This window comes from Scyliorhinus canicula, chromosome 1 (genome assembly GCF_902713615.1).
Source record: "Scyliorhinus canicula chromosome 1, sScyCan1.1, whole genome shotgun sequence".
Classification (NCBI taxonomy): domain Eukaryota; kingdom Metazoa; phylum Chordata; class Chondrichthyes; order Carcharhiniformes; family Scyliorhinidae; genus Scyliorhinus; species Scyliorhinus canicula.
Window position 1 is genome coordinate 202,296,617 of NC_052146.1, and position 23,079 is coordinate 202,319,695.

The following is a 23,079-nucleotide window of genomic DNA, read 5'->3' on the forward strand; positions in this document are numbered from 1 at the left end:
CAAAATAAGGGGAAGTAGATTTAGGACTGAGTTTAGGAGGAACTTCTTCACCCAAAGGGTTGTGAATCTATGGAATTCCCTGCCCAGTGAAGCAGTTGACGCTCCTTCTTTAAATGTTTTCAAGATAAAGATAAGATAGCTTTTTGGAGAATAAACGAATAAAGGGTTATGTTGTTCAGACCGGAACGTGGAGCTGAGTCCACAAAAGATCAGCCATGATCTCACTGAACGGCGGAGCAGGCCTGAAGGCCTACTCCTGCTCCTGCTCCTAGTTCTTATTTCTTTTATATTATTATTATTTTGGTACATGGACCCATAATCAGAATGTGTAAAGGTTGAAACACCCTGCTTGTCAGGACATTGTGTTCCAAGGTTTTGTTTATGGAGAAAAAAAGACCAGACTCCTCAGCACCGAGTGAATCGGAGGACCATTTTTGGAGTAAAAAAGTCCAGACTCCTCAGCAACAAGTGAATCCGAGGACCAGGTTTGGAGGGAATGGGATCCAAAGGGCAGCACGGTGGCTAGCACTGCTGCCTCATAGCACAGAAGATCTGGGTTCGTTCCCAGCACCGGGTCACTACCCGTGTAGAGTTTGCACACTGCACTCATGTCTGTGTGGATCTCACCCCCACAAGCCAAAGATGTGCAGGGTAGGTGGATTCGGCACTCTAAATTGTGGGGGTGGGAGGGGGGGTGGATGGAAATGAATTGGGTACTTGATTTTTTTTTAATATAAACGGTGGATTGGACACGTCAGTGATCGGTTCCTCAGTGATTTTTTTTGAAAGAACTGGGCAAACGGTGTGTAAAACTTGTAAGTGAAAGAAATGCATGGCAGCACGATAGCAGTGGTTAGCATAGTTGCTTCACAGCTTCAGGGTCCTAGGTTCAATTCCTGGCTTGGGTCACTGTCTGTGCAGAGTCTGCACGTTCTCCCTGTGTTTGCATTGGTTTTCTCCGGGTGATCCTGTTTTCTCCCACAGTCCAAAGATGTGCAGGTTAGGTGGATTGCCCATGCTCAATTGCCCTTAAGTGTCCAAAAAAAAGGTTATTTGGGGTTACTGGGATAGGATAGAGGCATGGGCTTAAGTGGGGTGCTCTTTCCAAGGGCTGGTGCTGACCAGATGGGCTGAATGGCCTCCTGCTGCACTGTAAAATTCTATGAAATGCTCTCTCTCCTGCTTGCTAAAGTGAAAGAACTGTTTTATTGTTCTGAAAGGAGTGCCCTGCACATCTTTTGTTGTGAAACTAAAATGATGCTGAATATGGAGAGAAGGTTGGCAACTTTGCCAGAGAAAACCATCTCAAGACTAGAAGAAAATAAAGCACCAAAACGAAAGCCTGAACTTCAAAGACACTATTGGAAGTCATCCAAGTGCAAAGTTCATTATCCTTTTAGTTTTATTAATATTTTCTTTCCCTTTCCACCACCCTTTCCTCTTTGCGTTATTTGTGTGCATATGGAAAGTGGGGGCAGTTAGGAAGGGGAGGGGGTGCTGGGAAAGGAGTAGTAGTTAGTCAGTTACATTTTCTGTCCGTTTAATTATAATACTGTGTATAATAAAAGGTTACTCGTGTAAAATTACAAACCTGCTGACTTTAGTTTATTGGGCTCAACCAAGGACCTGGGGCATTTTAAATAAAATCTAATTTATTATGTTGCGACTCCAGGTCAAGTGGGGCTGCAACTGACCGCGCACAAGCCCAGGGTGTCGTTACAGTTTGGAATGCACTGCCTGGAAGCAGAGTACAGGCAGGTTCAATCGAGGCATTTAAGAGAAACAATATGAAGGGTTATGGAGGAAAGGCACCAAGTCATGATGCTTGGCTGAAAAACCTATTGCCTCCTTTTGTACCTTAACAATTCTGTGATTCCATTGTCACAGACGATAGTTATAAAATTAGTCAAGCGTCACAGGAATCAACAACATGCAAATTCCTTCACTAAAAATAAAATAGAATCCAAAACTTAGACAAGCAATATGTTTGTTTTAGTGCTATTCTCAATGACCTAAAGCAGGCCAGGCTATCCAATGGGGCAATAAATTAAATAATTTTCAAAACATCAATGCAGTTGGAATACTTCATTCTGATATTTCACTGGCACAACAGCAGCAGGTAGACCAAGAAAAGCCGAAAAGAATTCCTGGGCAGTCTAAAGTTAAAGTATAACTTGTAATATCAAACAAATAGTCCTTGTTTACAGAATACAAATTGGTTTGATGGATGGAATCATTTTTTTTTAAATTAGAAATTGGCACTGTACTCAAACATTGAATTTATTATATGTTTGCATTTCTTATTAATTATCCTTTGGGAAGCAAGCATTCAACTTTTCAACTAGTGTCAATATCAAATACTCAACTCCCTATAAATCTCATAATATTACCAACACCTCAAATGACATTGCCAAATTGTTATCCCAAATTTGCAATTAATGCCAAATGATTGGCAATTTTATCCTGTAGACTGTCACTATGCAATGCAGCAAGATTATCCATATTAATTTCTTGTAAACTCCAGTTATTAGGAAGAATACTTTATCATTCTAGATTATTCTGCACAATAAAATTATTAACATTAAGACCTAACTGAGTTAACACCATCATTCTGGTGACTGCCAAACTCAGGTCAGCATAACTGTAAAGAGGGTGGGATTAATGTTTTAGATCGATGGCCTTTCACAAAAAGCACAAAATAAATTTTGCTTGGGATGTGTCAAGATCAAACGTCAGAATTCATGGATTATAATCAGCTTCAGGAAGTGTATCCATCTGCAGGTCAGCTCCCCCCCCCCGTGTCTCAGTGTGGCTGGGGGAATCTAATGGAGTTCCTGTATTTGGAGACGGTGAAATTAGCTCTTAGGCAGATGAAGGGTTGCACCAGAGATGGGGGTTTTTGCTTGTGTTACATTTTGGTGATCTGGTTGCTGACAGCGGGTGGGGGGGTTGAATAAAAATATAGTTTTTACAAAGACTACTTGTCTGATCTTGCTAGGAGTTTTGGAAAAAGAACAGCGAACGTCAGCAACCCAGTGGGCCTTTTGGGATTAAGAAATTAAAACTGCTAGCCGCAAGCTAAAAAAAAAACCCAAAAAAGGTTTATTGAAAGAAGGAGTCAAAGTGAAAGTGGTTGTTCCAGGCACAAAGCCACATCACAGACAAGGTTTAAAAAAAAAGAGCCCTGATAAAATTAAGACTTAGCATATTAGCTTTAATGAAAAATAAAAGAAAACAGAAGGCCTGGAGCTGTTCTGTTGCTTTCAAGCCTGGGAGAATCAAATTTCCTTAGCAAAAAAAATAATACCAAGTAAATTGAAACACTTAACTTTAAGCAGGTGTATATTTTACACAAGGTAAAGTACCACCAATCACCTAAAAGTGCTTTGTTTTTCACACTACACTGAAAGAAAGTCACAAGACAGATATCTCAATGTTTGTAACTATGTTAAAGGCCTGCCGTTTCCACCAATGTTGTCAACTGGCTGAAGCTCTCATATGCAGACACTGCAAAAATGAAAAATTGCATACCTTTTTCATTGATATACAACATGTAAGATCGTGATATACAATAGGAACATGGTCTTTTGAAAGATGGACATCAAACTCCACGAAGGCAGCACCCTGCAAGAAATCAAATACATATCTTTATATTCTGGATACCTTATTACAATTAGCTAGCCAGGCTACCTGGGAGGGCTCGTTTTCACGGAAGCTGAGTGGGCGGTGAGCTGAAGACCAATGTGGGGGAGGGGGGGTGGATTAGACTGCTGAGGGGATTTTTAAGTTTGTGGAGGAGGAGAGTTGATGGCGGTAGCTGCCTGGGGCAGGCCAGGTGAGATGCAGGACATGGGCCAAGGACTGGCCTACGAGAGGTTATGGCTGGGGAGGGGGGCAGGGTGCCCCCCACTAGGCTGGTCACGTGGAACGTTCACGGGCTAAATGGGCCAGTCAAAAGGGCCCGTGTGTTCGCACACTTGAGGCAACTGAAGGCGGACATGGCCATGTTGCAAGAGACACTTGAAGGTGGGGATCAGGTTAGGTTGAGGAAGGGATGGGTCGGGCAGGTGTTCCATTCGGGATTGGACTGAGGGGGGGTGACAATCCTGGTCAATAAAAGGATGGCACTCGAGGTGGGGAAGATAGAGGCGGACCTGGGGGGGTAGATATGTTATGGTTAGTGAAAAGCTGGAGGGAATGAATGGCCGTGGTATTGGTGAATATATATGCCTCAAACTGGGATGATGTCAAGTTCGTTAGGAGGGTGCTAGGGAAGATCGCGGACCTGGATTCACATCGACTGATTATGGGGGGAGATTTTAACACGGTCCTGGATCCGAGACTGGACTGGCAAGAGAGCTACGGGGATTTATGGAGCATGAGGCGGGGGGGGGGGGGGGGGGGGGGGGGGGGGGGGGGAGGGGGGGGGAGGGGGGGGGGGGGGGGGGGGGGGGGTGGACCCATGGAGATTTGGGAGGCCAAGGAGCAAGGAGTTTTCATTCTACTGCCATGTGCACAAGGCGTACTCCCAGACAGATTTCTTTGTTCAGGACAAAATGCTGCTGGTTTAAGTGGTAGATACTGAATATTCAACAATTGTGGCGTCAGACCACACCCCACAATGGTAGACCTACAAGTGAGCAAAGGAAAGGCCCAGTGGCTGCAATGGAGTAGGACATAGGAAGGACGTGGTGTGTGAGCGGGTGAGGGAGGCCATTCGGAGATACACAATGATCAATGATACAGGGGAGATCTCGGGGTGGTGTGCAAGGCACTGAAGGCGATTATCGGGGCGGGGGGGGGGGGGGGAGACGACGACTCATTTCATTTCGGGCCCATAAGGAGAGGCTGAACAGGTGGAGCTAGACAGCTGCTAGGCTAACTTTTACAGGTGGACAGGAGGTATGCGGAGTCTCCGGATGAGGAGTTTCTGAAGGAGCGTCAGAGACTGCAAATGGAATTTGGGCTCCTGTCCACAGGTGAGGGGCAGCTGAATAGGGTGAAGGAGCGGTGTATGAATATTGGGAAAAGGCCAGCAGGATGTTGGCGCATCAGCTGAGGAAGCAAACAAAATGAAATAAAAATTGCTTATTGTCACAAGTAGGCTTCAATGAAGTTACTGGAAAAGCCCCGAGTCGCAACATTCCGGCACTTGTTTGGAGAGGTTGGTACGAGTGCTGCTGGCCTGCCTTGGTCTGCTTCAAAAGCCAGCTATTTAGCCCAGTGTGCTAAACTAGCCCCAGTGACGCAGGAGGCGGCGAGAGAAATTGGGAAAATAAAGGACATGAGGGGAGGAGGGCAGGAAGGAGGTGGTTGTGGTTCCGGCAGGGGTGAATGAGGTGATTCAGGAATTTTATAGTAGACTATACAAATCGGAACCCCCAGCAGGGGAGGAGGGTATGAAGCAATTCTTGGGGGGACTGGAGTTAAGGAGGCTCGATGAGGAGTTGGAAGGCTTGGGAGACCCAATCAGGCTCGGGGAGATTAAAGACGGATATGGGGGGATGCAATCGGCTAAGGCTCTGGGACCTGATGGATACCCGGTCGAGTTCTGCAAAAGGTTTTCCGGGCTGCTGGGGCCAATCCTGGTAAAGGACATAGAACATACACTGCAGAAGGAGGCCATTCAGCCCATCGAGTTCGCACCAACCCACTAAAGGCCTCACTTCCACCCTATCCCCGTAACCCAATAACCCCACCTATAGCATCTTTAGGGGCAGCGCAGTAGCACAATGGTTAGCACTGTTGCTTCACAGCACCAGGGTCCCAGGTTCGATTCCCAGCTTGGGTCACTGTGTGTGGAGTCTGCACGTTCATAGAATTTACAGTGCAGAAGGAGGCCATTTGGCCCATCGAGTCTGCATCGGCTCTTTGTAAGAACACACTACCCAAGGTCAACACTTCCCCCTATCCCAATAACCCAGTAACCCCACCCAACACTAAGGGCAATTTTGGACACTAAGGGCAATTTATCACGGCTAATCCACCTAACCTGCACATCTTTGGGCTGTGGGAGGAAACCGGAGCACCCGGAGAAAACCCACGTAGACACGGGGAGAACGTGCAGACTCCGCACAGACAGTGACCCAGCGGGGAATCGAACCTGGGACCCTGGCGCAATGAAGCCACAGTGCTAGTCATGTGTGCTACCGTGCTGCCCAAAAGGCTTTTAATGAATCCAAGGAGCTGGGAGTGCTGCCCCCAACGTTATCACAGGCATCAATTTCCCTTATTCTGAAGCAGGATAAGGATCCAGAGAACTGTGGATCTTACATGCCGATCGCCCTTTTAAACGTGGATGCAAAATTGTTGGCAAACACACAGAGGACTGTGTCCCAGAGGTGATGGGGAATGGGAAGGGACATCACCTGACATCCAACATTAGACGGCTCTTAAATGATGCCAGTGGAGGGGCGTGAGGTTGAGGTGGTGGTAGCCATGAATGCAGAAAAGGCCTTTGATCGGGTAGAGTGGAAGTACTTGTGGGATATCCTGGGTCCAGCTGTTAAATCAGGCACCAGTGGTGAATGCAAGGACCAACTGGGACCGGTCAGAATATTTTAGTTTGTGTAGGGGTACAAGACAGGGGTGACCACTCTCCCCACTAGTGTTTGCCCTGGCCATAGAGTCCTTGGCAATGGCGCTTAGGTCATTGAACATCTGGCAGGGGATAGTAGGGGGGGGGTCAGCTCCACAAATTTGAGCAGGCGGCTGAGCAAATGAAAGGGGACTTCTGCAGGTGGGACATGCTCCCGCCGTCACTGGCAGGGAGGGTACAGACTGTGAAGATGACAGTCCTCCCCAGATTGCCATTTGTAATTCAATGTCTTCCAATTTTTATCCCCAAGACATTTTTTAGGAAGATGAACGCGGTGATTTCGGGTTTTGTATGGGCTGGGAAGGCCCGCCGGGGTGAGGAAGGTCCTTTTGGAACAGGGGCGCGGCCCTTTAGAATTTTAATAATTATTACTGGGCAGCAAATATATCGATGGTTAGGAAGTGGGTAGTGGGGGAGTGGTTGGTGTGGGTGCGAGTGGAGGCGGTATCCTGTAAGGATGCAGGTTTTGTTAACAGCACCTCTGCCGTTTTCACCGGTTCAGTACTCCACAAGCCCAGTGGCAGTCCCGAGGGCTTGGGGGCAATGGAGGCAGCACATGAGACTGGAGGGGGGGGGGGGGGCCGGTGTGGTCACCGATCTGTGACAACCACAGTTTTGTTCTGAGAGGGCTGGATGGGGGCTTTAGGAGGTGGCAGCGGGCAGGGATCGAGAGATTTGGTGATCTCTTCATTGAAGAGGGTTTTCCGAGCCTGGAGAGATTAGGATTTTGAGTTACCGGGTGGGAACGGATTTCAGTACCTACAGGTACAGGACTTTGTCCGAAGGTAGGTTCCAAGCTCCCCGTGCCTCCCTCTAAGGAGACTGCATGTTTTGGGCGTGTCCAAAACAGAGGGGATTCTGGCAGTGATTTGCAGACTTCATGTAAAGGAGGGTTACTGGAGTCCAGAGATGGCAATATTTGGGGTGTCGGAGGATCTGGGGGCCCAGGAGGGGAGAGGCGCCAACATTTTGGCCTTTGCCTCCCTGGTGGCCGGGAGACGGATTTGCTGGGATGGAGGGACTCGGAGCCTCCAAAGTCAGGGGTGTGGGTCAGTGACATGGCAGCGTTTAAAGTTGGATATGTTATTGTCACGTTGTTGCGTGTGTCAGACCGCTTTGCTTAGAATGTTTAAATGTAAAAAATTTAAATGCTTCAATAAAAGATTTTCAAAAAAAAAAGCAGTTGTTTATTCTACTTACATGACTAGCGGCATTTTTAAAGGAAGCTATTGTGTTTTCTCGAACCTTTGCGAGGCTGAAACACAAATTTTAAAAAGGTGAGCACTATAAAACTGAAATATGTTGTGCCTACATGTACACTTTAATCATTTCAGAAATTACCGGTGAAATTATCATTTTTTCTAACTCCCAAGCATTAGTAGGCAATAGCATTTTTGGTTTAAAATGGAAACAAAGAAAACATCCAAAAAAAAAAATTAATGACATTTCTGGTTATTGCTGAGACTCCAAACACAATATAGAATACAAACACAACAGGTTGCTTCGGAACGTGATAGCGGGGAAGAGTACGCGGAGTGGCGGCTGAGCAGGGTCCGAGAGCGAGGAGCTGCAGTTGAGCAGCCCGAGAGTCTAGGAGTAAGGTGGCATTCATCGCCCTCCTTTGTATTGAGTCGAATACAAATTAAAAATTTGGTTAACTTTCACCTGCCGAGTAACTGTTGAAACTCGCAGCTATTGCAGGAGGATACTGGGAGTTTATGCTTGTTTCAGTTTTAACAAATGATTACAAGAAAAATTGGGCAGGCAGATGGACTGCACTGGTTATGTTAGAACTCACAACGAATAAAAGAAAGGACAAGTCCTGTGGCATCATACTTGAGTCGAGACTAAATGCAGCCTAAGGGCGAAAAGTGAGGGACGGCATAATTTTCTCAAGGAGAGCATATATAATTCCGTCGCCATGCTGAAATTAAGTCTGCCTTTATTTTTATATTTCCTTTATAAATCCACATTTACAATAGAAAACACTACTGCAAACATATCACAATGTAATTACACACCTGCACTTACACTGGTGATGTTGTATGAAGAAGAAAAAGAAAAAAGGGGAGGAAGATGAAGACTAAGGGTTAAAGAGAAGAGAAGGGGTATCGCCTAACCACAATTACAAAGTGCTCCTGTCCAGATTCTCTCTCAGAGCATTAATTTGAACAAATTATTGTTCCCATAGCCCCATGTTCATGGGCAGAGGTATCTCATGCTGATGAGTGTGTGGTTGGCCTACAACTTACATCAAGATCCACAGTGGCGGTCAGGAGGGAAGGGAGCACAGAAACATCTCACCATGTCAGACTCTCAGCTAAAGAGGGCTAGAGACATTCAAATTGTTTTAAAAGCCATTCTTTAAATGTTATATTGCACGCTGTGAATTATGTTCCATCTTCTGAAGAACAGTTCAAACCAGGATAATTAATCTCAGAAACAAACTAGCCGAATGCAGATTCAGAATAAAGTGAAGGTGGGAAATGGAAATTGTGCAACTGCAGCACCACATATTGTGGTTTGGTATTTTATGTGCAGTTTTGGGACAAGTTTGAAAAATTTTCAGCTGTACACCCAACATAACATTAAATCACAGTACCACTTCATGACTGCTTTCTTTGATTACCAAAAAAATTAGGAAGAATTTTAAACTCATTTAACACTTACTTCGCAGATGATGTATTTCCAGCACCTCTGTGCCCAACATCTAAAGCCATTCTTGGTTTCCAATACTTGGATAAGGAAGGAGACATGTCACAAATATGTGCTTCCAAAGGCTTAATTATGAGGTAGTCAACTATGTTCACAGAAAAGAGACAGAAGTGGTTAATACTTCACAATCCAATTCATATTGTTAAAGAAGTAGATTTAGTCGCATTTTAATTTAATTATAATTAAATACTCCATTTTATAGATAAAAGGAAACCTCTTCAGAGATTTACGAAATAGGCTATTATCTGTGAACGTAAGAACATAAGAACTAGAATGCAGGAGTAGGCCATCTGGCCCCTCAAGCCTGCTCCGCCATTCAATGAGATCATGGCTGATCTTTTGTGGACTCAGCTCCACTTTCCGGCCTGAACACCATAACCCTTAATCCCTTTATTCTTCAAAAAACTATCTTTATCTTAAAAACATTTAATGAAGGAGCATCTACTGCTTCACCGGGCAAAGAATTCCATAGATTCACAACCCTTTGGGTGAAGAAGTTCCTCCTAAACTCAGTCCTGAATCTACTTCCCCTTATATTGAGGCTATGCCCCCTAGTTCTGCTTTCACCCGCCAGTGGAAACAACCTGCCCACATCTATCCTATCTATTCCCTTCATAATTGTATATGTCTCCAAGATCCCCCCTCATCCTTCTAAATTCCAACGAATAAGGTCCCAGTCTACTCAACCTCTCCAGCTCTGGGATTAACCTAGTGAATCTCCTCTGCACACCCTCTAGTGCCAGTACTTCCTTTCTCAAGTAAGGAGACCAAAACGGAACACAATACTCCAGGTGTGGCCTCACTAACACCGTATACAATTGCAGCATAACCTCCCTAGTCTTAAACTCCATCCCTCTAGCAATGAAGGACAAAATTCCATTTGCCTTCTTAATCACCTGTTGCACCTGTAAAACAACTTTTTGCGACTCATGCACGAACACACCCAGGTCTCTGCACAGCAGCATGTTTTAATATTTTATCATTTAAATAATAATCTTTTGCTGTTATTCCTCCCAAAATGTATAACTTCACATTTGTCAACATTGTATTCCATCTGCCAGACCCTAGCCCATTCACTTAACCTATCCAAATCACTCTGCAGACTTCCTATATCCTCTGCACTTTTTGCTTTGCTACTCCTCATCTTCGTGTCTTCTGCAAACTTGGACACATTGCCCTTGGTCCCCAACTCCAAATCATCTATGTAAATTGTGAACAATTGTGGGCCCAACACTGATCCCTGAGGGACACCACTAGCTACTGATTGCCAACCAGAGTAATCCCAACTCTTTGCTTTCTATTAATTAACCAATCCTCTATCCATGCTACTACTTCACCCTTAATGCCATGCATATTTATCTTATGCAGCAACCTTGTGTGGCACCTTGTCAAAGGCTTTCTGGAAATCCAGATATATCACATCCATTGGCTCCCCGTTATCTACCGCACTGGCAATGTCCTCAAAAAATTCCACTAAATTAGTTCGGCACAACCTGCCCTTTATGAACCCATGCTGCGTCTGCCCAATGGGACAATTTCCATCCAGATGCCTCGCTATTTCTTCCTTGATGATATAGGCCAGCATCTTCCCTACTACCGAAGTTAAGCTCACTGGCCTATAATTACCTGCTTTCTGCCTACCTCCTTTTTTAAACAGTGTCACGTTTGCTGATTGGAACCGTAAAACCTCTAAGGATGTAACTGATATAATATAACCTTGGATTGCGCTAGCCTTCTCAAGAATACATCCATGCTTTATCTTTTGATGTGAATCTCAATAGATAAGGCCGTTTATGTTATGTCTTTAGGCCGTGCAATGGAGTCTTATCTCCGGATCTCACCAGAAACAAATCTTTGGTATGTTGAGCCACTGTAAAATCAGAAATGAAGGTCAAGGAGGAGATGTAATGGCCTTGTGTGTGAGCTTAAAGGACAAAACAATCTGAAGAAAAAGATAAGGCAGCACGGTAGCATTGTGGATCGCACAATTGCTTCACAGCTCCAGGGTCCCAGGTTCAATTCCGGCTTGGGTCACTGTCTGTGCGGAGTCTGCACATACTCCATGTGTGTGCGTGGGTTTCCTCCGGGTGCTCCGGTTTCCTCCCACAGTCCAAAGATGTGTAGGTTAGGTGGATTGGCCATGATAAATTGCCCTTAGGTGACCAAAATTGTCCTTTGTATTGGGTGGGGTTACTGGGTTATGGGGATAGGGTGGAGATGTTGACCTTGGGTAGGGTGCTCTTTCCAAGAGCCGGTGCAGAATCGATGGGCCAAATGGCCTCCTTCTGCACTGTAAATTCTATGATCTATGATAAACATAAGCGATCTGGAAAGGAGTTCAATGACTGTAATTTGAGATCATCTACAGCAAAGAGTGTGTGTGTGTGTGTGTGTGTGTGTGTTCTGTGGTGCTGAGAATTGAACACGTGCTGCTAGCATTGTTCTGCATTAAAAGCCAGCTGTTTAGCCCAATGTACTAAACCAGCCCCAATGTAATGTCGAGAACCAGAATTGTGATCTTTCCTCACTCAACCTCATGTAAATCTTAATAAAACTTGCTTTGACTTATAGGACTGGAACTCGGGTTTCTGATACATAGACAGAGGCTGCAGTTCTAGTCCATCATCAAACTATTTAAAAATGTTATCCAAATAATGTTAATTATTTTCAAGTGAAAACTTTAACCATTGTAGCTAATTACCATACTACAAGATCATATTTTTAGGCAATTTTTAAAAAAGTGTCTTTTAAGTATTCCATGCTTTATTAAGAGTACAAGAGCAAGGAGGTTAATCTGAACTTGTGCAAGATACTAGATAGATTTTAGCTGTAGTATTGCATCACATTCTGGTTGCTGCATTTTAGGAAGGCTGTGAATGAAGGCATTGGAGAGAGTGCAGAAAATTGGTGGAAGGATCAAGAGTCAGAGGGCACTGATTTAAGGTAATTGGTAAAAAAAGCAAAAGCAATACGAAAAGCTTTTCCCATACAGCGAGTGGTTAGGGACTGGAATGCACTGAGTGTTGGGGTAGGTCACTCGAGGGAATTGGATGATTATTTGAAAATAAGGGTTTACAAGGAGAAGGCTGGAGAATGGTACGAGGTGAAATGCTCATTTGGAGAGCTGCTGCAGACACGATGGGCTGAATGGCTTCTTTCTGTGCTATAACAATTCCGAGATTCAAATCACACTTGAAATTTTAAATTGGTGAGCAAAATATGACATATTTCACAAATAATTATAGGTATAGTTTGCATTATGGTAGGAAATAAACCCAGACGACCAGGAGGAAGGTGCCAGCTTTAATGTTCAGTCTGTCGAGTATTAACAGATCTCAGCTCAGAGGACAATTAGGTTGAGTGAGGAAAGATCACAATTCTGGTTCTCGACATTACATTGGGGCTGGTTTAGCACATTGGGCTAAACAGCTGGCTTTTAATGCAGAACAATGCTAGCAGCACGTGTTCAATTCCCATACCGGTCTCCCCGAACAGGCGGCGGAATGTGGAGACTAGGTGCTTTTCACAGTAACTTCACTGAAGCCTACTTGTAACAATAAGTGATTATTATTACTCAGCTATTATTGCTGGAAGCTGGCATGCAAAAGGGATCATGGATTAGACTTTATTTTGATGCACAATCACCTTACACTTGATTAATGGTCAGAATCCATGAAATTATCTACAATGAACAGTCAATAGATTTGAAAGAGAATGAAAAACAAAATTGGCAGAGAAATAGAAAGCAAAGGGAGACATAAAACAAACAAAAGGTTTACTGTACAAGCACCTTATTCTTGTAGCTTTTAAAATCTGGGTTACTGAACTGTTGGATAATTTCTGGTGCTCATAATTTAGAACTCTTTTCTACACAAAATAATTTTAATTATGTAACATCATTGACCAAAAATGGCCTGTACACCATTTTTAAAACGTTGTTACCTATTGTCCAAAGGATATTTGTGTCGCTAACTATTGCCCAAAGGGTTAAATATGAATAGGAAAGCTTCATACTGAACAGAGACAATTGTAGACTATTATGGCTAGCTTATTGTATGAATATTTCTTAACTGCATCATTTCAAGTTATACACTACATTTTTCAGTTTTGAATACCTTTCACTTTTCCAATAGTTTGTCTAGAATTTCTACTCATGATGGGAAGTGTGATAATTCCACTGGATTTTTCTATAATTGTTGAAGATAGCAGACAGGCTGTTCCTACAAGGCCAGGTAGTGCATCACCTTGCACTACTGTTACACCCAACTCTTCCTGAAAAATAGACGCAAGAGGTACAAGTTTAAACAATATTTTAAAATAGTGATCCAAAATGCTCTTAGTGGATAAAATGTTGCAAAATAAAGAAAATAACATATCCAGGGGAATAAAAGTAGGAAGAAATGATGTACTTAACTATTCCTCAATACCCCAGACCCAAATTTATTTTCCAACCCTCAATCCTAGCTGAGTACCAGTCAACCACCCTTCCATCTCCAAAGTCTTTGTGTGTATATGGTACTGAATTTGGTACCTCTGTCGCCTGCAAACTTTTGGAATTCTTTGCACCTCCAAGTCTTCTATGCTGCACTATCCAAGCCATCGTCACTCCAAACACACCACTCTCCTTGTTGCAGGCCAATTGATTTAAAAAAAATTTTTATGTTGCATTACTTCCTGCTCATCCATTCCATCTGCTCTTACTCAACTGCATCACCTCTTATCAGCTGTGCCTTCAACTGCTTTCTTATATTTTTACTAACTATTTCTCAAAATTCATCTGACTTTTTGTCATTCAACTCCTCCTTTGCCATGGCCTTAATGGTTCATGTGGTGCTTTCTTACCCTGTTGCTTAACAGCTTTATTCAGATCTAAATTTCCTTCAGACAGTGAATGGAGGCAACACCAAGAGCTAATTGAATATTATAAAAAGAACTAGATCAAAGATAGGAAACTATATATTCCAAATGAGACATCAGAAAATGAAAAGCCGATAGGAGGTTTTCAATGGCCGAATCCAGAAAGGCTAACCTGTAGATATATTCATTTCATCCAACATCTTTACTTACTACCAAGAGTCTGGGTGTATGCTCATCAAGAGTTAATGCACTGTCAACAAAGGCCCAAAGACTTCCTGGAACAGAAGTTCGCTCATTTCCACTTTGTTAAGTAATGCAAGTTCACCTTTCGATTTAAAAGAAACTTCCCACAGGGAGTGGGAATGAAGAAAGGGGCCAAGTTCTTTGATTAACATTTTTTTCTCTGGTGGAGCTGATACGGTGATGTCAGCTTAGAACCACACCTGACAAGATTCCCAAATCAATGCCCTTGAACAGTAAAGTGACTGCATTGATGAGAACTCGTGCCACTCAAGTATCAGTAAGGGACTGAACATTGCACCTACAGCCAATAGCACCATTTGTTGATCCTCGCTCAGTGTCATTATCCAACGGTTAATATATATCCAACACCAGAGGTATAGTGAGAATGGAATTCTCTGTCTCCCCACCTATCAATAGCATGTTTTGCTAACTGAGTATGATGTGGTGCGATACACACTTTATTCTTCGGTTGGAAGATTTCTTTGTTAAGCTGGATAGACAAACAGAACCTATATATTCAGGTGGGCAGAATTTTCTTTTAACAAGCAGTTTTATCACATGTACTTGGAGTCTGGAGCAAGATTTGCACTGGAAGGCAATGGAAGACGCATTGTTGTTGACTGTTGGCTCCTCAGCAGCCGGTGCCAATTTTGAACCAAACACCAACAAAGACAGGTAGCCACACAGAGGACAATTATGCCCTCACGTAAAATGACAAAATCGGCACTGAAGGATTTTTTTCAAGAATGAATTACAAGTGGAAGCTTAAAATAACCCTACTCAAAGCCTCACCAGGACTGAAACAGAAGCCTTACATTTCCTAACCAGTAAACAGTGAACCTATAATATGTTCCATTACCCAAGAAATCATATAAAGTTTGCTGAACATCAATTGAAAAACATTGTTTATTTCCACTGTTTTGGAGAACCATCATCACTGCTGCTTAGTTAGGTGGTGTTGGGTGTGGGTACAAACATGCCCGACAAAGACTATGCTTTCAATAATTTTCCGCACTGAATATAGTAATTCCTTTTCCAATATGAAGATTTTGTAATCAGTTCTTTCCTTCAAAACCAAACTTCACAAAACACACAAGTTGATCATCAGCAATTTACACAGTTCCCTCAGAAATGTCTTTGTTTTGATTAAGAACTGCAAACAGTACAAAAATTATCTTACCTCAAAGAAGTCAAAAATGAGCTCCAGGTTATCTGGTTCCATGGTTTGAATGCTATACTCTGCCCACTGTCCAGGTTCCAAGGCATATCCACACTCTGGTTGCGAATGACGTGATTTGTATCCACTATCGCTGATTAAGGAAATTTCTAAAGTATTGGACATTTTCTGCACTGAGGTAGTAACCAGTTTGTCATCATCTTCATCCTCCTCCTCCTCCTCAAAACCTTCCAATGTCAGCTTCACCCTTTAAACGCAGAGAATTCAAACTTTTAAAAAAAACTGCAGGGCATTCACCCGACATTCACTTCCTGTTGCAGAATGATGTAATTTAGGGACTAAATTTTTAAGAAGCAAATTAACTTCCATATAGAAGCATGTGCAAGGTCAGTGCACCGGCCAGGCAATTTAAGCAATTCCCAAGGTTATTGCAAACCTCTGACATCCAGCTAGAACCAAATAATGACATTGTTCATACAAACAATATATTGCTTATCTGGGCCATCATCTTCAAGTCTTCTCGTCTATGCAAAGCAATCTTGTTGGGAGAGGAATCAAAATCAATTTTTTAATTTTAAATCATGAATGTTGTTAGTTACATTGGGTTATTACTAATCAGAGTGCTTCAATTGTATCACATATTATTGTTTTAAAACTAAAACACCCCTTGCTCACTCACAAACTCATCCAGTTAAGCAAACCACAATTTTAAAAAGTGTATTCTAGTTTTTATACCCCTAACACTGCCTTGTCCCTCTCTACCTCTAACCTCTTCCAGCCACAAAAATGCTCAGATGTCTACAGCTGTCCAAGTTAAATAGTTTAACCATTGGTAGCCATGGCTCCACCACTTCTTCCTCTTTCAAGACAACAAATAGTGAAGTACCAAAGCAATACCCTCACGTTAACCCTCACTATCTTTTGAATTATTAAAACCGTTGTTCATTGTCCTATTTCTTTACTGTGCCTACCTCTGTTCAGGCAATAGTAATCGACTAATTCATAGCACACTGGGATCCAGAAATTCAGTGAAAATTCAATTTCTTAAAATTAAATTTAAAAAATACCTTGGGGAGTAGGTCCAGACATAGTCCAATCCCATTTGTCTTAATACAAGGAAATGCAGCTAAACCCAACTATTTCAAAAAAATTGATGTTATGATATTCTGGGATTGAAAGTCTTGAGAATGCAAGTGCTGAAATATGACAAAGACCCGAGCCCTTAGTGATATAATCCCATTTGCCAGCACTTTGCCCATGGCCTCAAATGCTGAGACGTGCCAAGTACTCATCCAGGTATCTTTTAAAATGATGTGAAGCAACCCACCTCTACTACCCTCCCACGCAGTGCGTTCCAGACCGTCACACCCCCCCCCCCCCCCACCCTCCTGGCCCTCACTTTAAAAAAAAAATACAGGTTACAACAAATAAACACCCAGGGAAACATACTACCCAGCAATCAACTCATACTTAATCTTCTCCAACCACAGGAAGTAGTACAGATTACCCAACCAAGCCACTACCACCGATAGCGATGCAGACTGCACTCCAGCAAAATTCACCGCTGTGAATACCTACTCTGAGCCGTTGGCAATACTGCCATCACCATAGCCTTCAAACTGGACCCCTTACAAGATTGCCCCTCCATCCTACTCTACCCCTTCTCCTTTCCACCCTTGTCGCACCTTATCCACATTTGCTGCCCAATAATAATGGAGCAGATTCAGCAATGCCAAACCCCCCCTGCTGCCTCTGCAGCAGGGTCCTCCCTACCCTCGGCACCTTCCCCGCCCATACAAAGCCCAAAATGATCCTGTCCAATTTTTAAAAAAAAATTTTTAAAGTGAGAGAGCCTGAAAAATAAACAAGAACCTCGGCAGAATATTCATTTTCACCACTTGGACTCTCCCCGCCCAAAGCCAATGGCAATGTAACCCACCTCTCGAGATCCCCACGGGCTTCCTCCACCAGCTTTGCAAGTTACACTGATGGAACCCCGTCCATTCCCTCGCTACCCGAATTCCCAAATACCTATCCCCAGCTACCGTAAATGGCAGCCCCCCCCAAATTAGCCCGCTGATCCAGCTCATTCACCGGAAAAGCCTCACTTTTCCCTACATTTAGTTTGTACCCAGAGAACCCTCTAAACCACCCCAGCAGGCCCATAATCCTTCCCATACTTTCCAGCGAATCAGAAACATACAGCAACAGGTCATCAGCATAGAGCGACAACTAATGCTCCCTCTGTTCTCATAATCCCTCGCCACTCTGTCGACCCACTAAGAGCCATCGCCAACGATTCCATGGCTAGCGCAATCAGCAACGGCGACAGTGGGCACCCCTGCCTCGTACCCCTGTGTAAGTCAAAGCTTCGCAAACACATTATTCGTCCTCACTCTCCCTTGGCACCACATACAGCAACTGCACCCATGCCATAAATCTCGGCAGCAACCACACCCATGCCATAAATCTCAGCCCAAATCTTCCCATAAACCTCGAACAAGTACCGCCACTCCAACCAATCAAACGCCTTCTCCGTGTCCATGGAGACTAACTCCTCTGGTACCAGAGCCCCCCGACGGATTCAACACTACTTTCACAGTAACTTCACTGCAGCGTTAAGGTAAGCCTACTTGTAACACTAATAAATATTATTATATTCAACAGCCATTTTATATTACTGGGGAGCTACCTGTCCTTCATGAAGTTGGTTTGATCTTCTGTAACCACCCAGGACACAAGCCTCCATCACCCTCGCCAACAACATAGCCAACAACATAGCCAATACTTTCACATCAGTGTTCAATAGTAATATTCCACCAGGTCCTTCCCGTTTTCCGGGATTAGCGTGGTTACTCCCTGCGTCAATCGGATCCGGAAGTGCCTCCTTCGCCATTGCGCCATTAAACGGCAACAGGTATGGCGTCAGGTCCGTCGCAAATTCCATATAACATCACCCTGGATCACTGCCTTAAATTCAGACCTTGGTCGGCCTCCAAGCAGGTACGCTTCTCCCTGGCCCAACACAAAATCCTCCTCCACAAATTTGTGGAGTCTCACGATCACCACCTGCGGCAGCTCTAGGCTTCTGCCTCAGGGACCTATGCGCTAGGTCCACTTCAGGGGCCTTATCTAGCACCCTTTCCGCCATCTGCCCCACCAGCATCTTAGCGACGCATCTCACGGCACTCACAAACTACTCCTCCAACCTTCATTTCCATAGTTTCGACAAAATTCCACCCAATATCAGGCAAGAACTTTTTTCCTGCGTCTTCAAGCAGGAGCTGCCCTGTGTGCCACCACTCTCACCATGGCTGCCACCGGACATCTCCCCACCCCCCACCTTGAATGAGTGTCCCCTCGTAACTGACCCTTCAACTAAGAGCAACAGCTGTCTCTTGCCATATCCATGTAACCCCACCTTGGGGCAATTTAGCTCAGCCAATCTACCTAACCTACATATCTTTAGATATGGGTGGAAACCGAAGCACCCGGAGGAAGCCCACCCAGACACCAAAAATGTGCAAACTCCAGTCACCCGAGGTCGGAATCGAACCTGGGCCTCTGGTGCCGAGGCAGCAGTGCTAACTACTGTGCCAGCTTGCACAGTCTTCCATCCAAAAGTGGCAGCAGTGAGCAGGTCACGTGCCCTGCACATGCACTTGACATCAAACAGCCTCTATGCATTTGCTTTTGGTGCCAAATTGTGGAAGACAGCTTCTTTCATTTTCTAGCTGCTGGCAAGCAAGGTCAAAGGACTCGGAGAATTAATCATTTTCTTACAAGAATGAGATGGCCAGAATCTCAACTGAATCTAGTGGAGAGAGCTGCTCTCAGGAGAGTCGAGGGCAGGATAGAGCAGTGCTAGTGTTAACTCTGTATCGAGCTCCATGGTCTCTGGTTAACAGCCTACAATGAAAAAAATGCAGGAACAAAACAGTACGAAAATGATTTCTTGAGATATGATTGTCAATTGTGCCAATGCAAACAAGGATGCAACGCCCATGTGAGTTATATGTAGGAAGTACTGGCAAGTGCGAGAAGTTTCATATTTTGAATGAGAAGTGGTGGTTGAAAAATTCCCTTTAAGGGAGAGACCCCAGAGTCAGTTATTAACTTAGTGACTCCACAGTAGAAGACTATGCTGCCGCCCCTAACCTGTGAAAGCCATTAAAACACAGCTAAAAGCCCATGAGGCTGTCAGCATTCTGGAGTAGCATCTCTCAGGAGTATTCAGTGCTGAGTAAAACCAGCAGTTTTGTGCTCTTGCCCTTCAAGAATACCTACCTGCGCGAGGTTGGATTTTCTATTCCCAAAAGGTGAAAATGGCATAGAGGAACTGCACCTGATATGCACATTACCCTCTTCCCCTGTGAGCCTGATTCAGGTGAGGGCTGAGGACCAAGCAGGCTCCCGTTTCATATTAAAAGGTAAGCGAAAGTGGCATGGGTCACGAAGGTTGGTCGGTTCGTAAAAGTGTGCCTTGGGGAAAAAAGTTTGGAAATACTGCTATAAAAAGGAATATACGTGCCCACATAAAAGTAATATAGTGTTTGTAGTTTTATTGCTATGATGCAAGCTCTTTTGGGAGCAACACAAGGTTAAAACACCTATACAATTCAACTGTTTCTGTACAACATGCATTAACTATTACTCCAGTTCCAATGTGTGGCTGTAGTACCTAAAAATATTCACACAAATCTGCAGGGAACAAGTCCTGACTTGACCCCAATGTTTCCAACCTAATTCAGTCCAGTAATCTCAACCTTTTACACACAAGAGTTACAAAACCCATCTCTTATAAAGTCCAGGTTTGATATCCTGAATGGTCTTAATTTTTTTAGAAAAAACAAGGTTTACCTAAATCTGGACTTCTTGAACTTCTTCTTGGATATGGAAACTGGAGGTTTCTCAGAATAGTGCAACCTCAAACGAATTTCGCTTTGGCAAGTTAACCACCCAGAATCCAATTTCTCAACACCAGCTGTAAACAGAAACCAAACTATTTGGTTATGTGCATCTGCAGATATCCTATAAAATCATCCAAGTCAGCATATATTTTTGGAACTCTGCAGAGTCAGCTATCACATTTCACAGACTATGCAGGAGTTTTGCAAACAGCACAGTGAATGTTTTTTTAAAATAATTGTCAAATAATAGAAATGCAAGGTTAGGGTTCAAAAAATGCTACAGAAAAGAACTGCTGAGTATGTCTTCACTAAATAGAACACTAACTAATGTAAGTTACATTAAAAACACAAATATTGAAAAAGTCAATCAATACAAGCAGACTGTAGGTCTTCGTCCACATTACAGTCTTTACACCAAAAATCCCATTTGTATCTCATTCAGTGGGCTAACAAAAAGGGACTAGAAAAAAGCTAGCAGACCAATGGCATAGAACATAGAATTTACAGTGCAGGAGGAGGCCATTCGGCCCATCGAGTCTGCACCAGCTCCTGGAAAGAGTACCCTACCCAAGGTTAACACCTCCACCCTATCCCCACAACCCAGTAACCCCACCCAGGGCAATTTTGGACACTAAGGGCAATTTATCATGGCCAATCCACCTAACCTGCACATCTTTGGACTGTGTCCAGTCTCCCGGAGTCAGATTAACAAACATCTTGATACTGGCCACTGAACATACTCAATGTGAGGGGTACAGGCCCACTTATGGAACAAGAATGACACGAATGAGAGAGAATACCTGATGTGGAGCAAAACTTAATAATTCGCATATTTCTTAATGAAGCATAAATGCTTCACAGCTCCAGGGTCCCAGGTTCGATTCCCGGCTGGGTCACTGTCTGTGTGGAGTCTGCACGTCCTCCCCCTGTGTGCGTGGGTTTCCTCCGGGTGCTCCGGTTTCCTCCCACAGTCCAAAGATGTGCGGGTTAGGTGGATTGGCCATGCTAAATTGCCCGTAGTGTCCTAATAAATGTAAGGTTAAGGGGGGGGGGGTTGTTGGGTTACGGGTATAGGGTGGATTTGAATAGGGTGATCATGGCTCGGCACAACATTGAGGGCCGAAGGGCCTGTTCTGTGCTGTACTGTTCTATGTTCTAATGTAGCTAATGTCTCAACATTTTTTCATCTATTCAATGTAATGTGTATAAATGGATTTTAAAAACACCTAGTTTGGCTGGTGCATGGTAATATGTACAACATATACAAATAAGCATGGTTCATAACCATCAGTTTGTAATTTCAATCAACAATCAACTAAGACCAAATAAAAACAATCTTACTTGCAGATAACTATCTTAAAAAATTTACACGCCAGCAGTTTCTGATAAGCAAGAATATACATGCATAATCCTGATTGTCATGAACCACAATCACATTAGCATCTAATAAAGCATCGTCAAACTCACTGGTATGCATAGAATGCGTGGAAATTTTGCTATTCTGATTCCGGTTGCGGCTATGTGGAGCTAAGCCGCACGTTCGGCAGCTCCCGCCAGGAACGGACTTTTGGGCTCTTTTAAGGGCCCCCAGCGGTACTTGCTCGACGGTTCCCGACGTGGGAAGGTGTCCGCAGCAGATCCCCAGTGGTCTATGGTCTTGACCAGGAGCGGGGCCAGCAGAATAGCGGTGGCAGCACCTAAAGCGGGGGAAGAGAATCAAGATGGCGGCCGGCGGAGGCCTCAAGGAATGGAGGCAATGGGCGCAGGTGCAGCAGGAGACTCTCCAGGTCTGTTTTCAGGAGCTCAAAGTGGAGGTGCTGGACTCGCTGAAGGTGAATACGGACAAGCTGCTGGCGACGCAGACAGCCCAAGGGGTGGAGATGCGGGAGCTCCGACAGCAAGCCTCCGAAAGAGAGGATGAGGCCGCGGCCCTCGCGGTAAAGGTGGAGATGCGCAGGCGCTCCACAAGAAGTGGCAGGAGCGGTTCGAGGAGATAGAAAACCAGTCGAGGCAAACCGGCCTCACGGAGGGGCTAGAAGGGTCAGACCTGGGGGTCTATGTGGTCGTCTTGTTGAACTCGCTGATGGGAGCTGGGTCCTTCCAGGGGCCCCTGGAGCTGGAGGGGGCCCACAGAATACTGGCCAGGAGGTCCAAACCAAATGAGCCGCCACGGGCGGTGCTGGTGCGGTTCCACCGGTTCGTTGACAGAGTGCGTGCTTAGGTGGGCCAAGAAGGAGCGGAGCAGCAAGTGGGAGAACACGGTAGTGAGGATCTACCAGGACTGGAGTGCGGAGGTGGCCAAGCGGAGGGCCGGTTACAACCGGACAAAGGTGGTGCTCCACAGAAGGAGAGTGTGAAGTTTGGCATGTTACAGGCGGCACGTCTGTGGGTCACCTACAAGGCCCGGCACTTTTATTTTGAGTCTCCGGAGGAGGCGTGAGCCTTTGTGAGGGCCGAGAAGTTGTACTCTGACTGAGGGTCGGGGGTTTGTAAATTACTGTGTTAAATTTTGGTGGGAAAAGACTTTGTTTCATGCTGTTTTAAGCTGGTTGTGGGTTGTTTCTTGGGTGGGTGGGGTG

The 23,079-nt window shown here is 44.4% G+C and overlaps 1 protein-coding gene across 4 annotated transcripts in view; it reads right to left on the reverse strand.

Annotated features, from left to right (window-relative positions):
- The window catches only part of gpcpd1 (glycerophosphocholine phosphodiesterase 1), a 103,827-nt gene that overhangs the window by 26,832 nt on the left and 53,916 nt on the right, over nt 1-23,079 (reverse strand). For all 4 annotated transcript variants that reach the window (XM_038806184.1, XM_038806210.1, XM_038806193.1 and 1 more), the window contains 6 exons: nt 20,451-20,574; nt 15,594-15,837; nt 13,429-13,585; nt 9,269-9,398; nt 7,799-7,853; nt 3,532-3,624 (listed from right to left, as the gene is read on the reverse strand). In XM_038806184.1, coding sequence (XP_038662112.1) covers nt 3,532-3,624; nt 7,799-7,853; nt 9,269-9,398; nt 13,429-13,585; nt 15,594-15,837; nt 20,451-20,574 — 803 coding nt within the window. The remainder of the gene's footprint in view (nt 1-3,531; nt 3,625-7,798; nt 7,854-9,268; nt 9,399-13,428; nt 13,586-15,593; nt 15,838-20,450; nt 20,575-23,079) is intronic.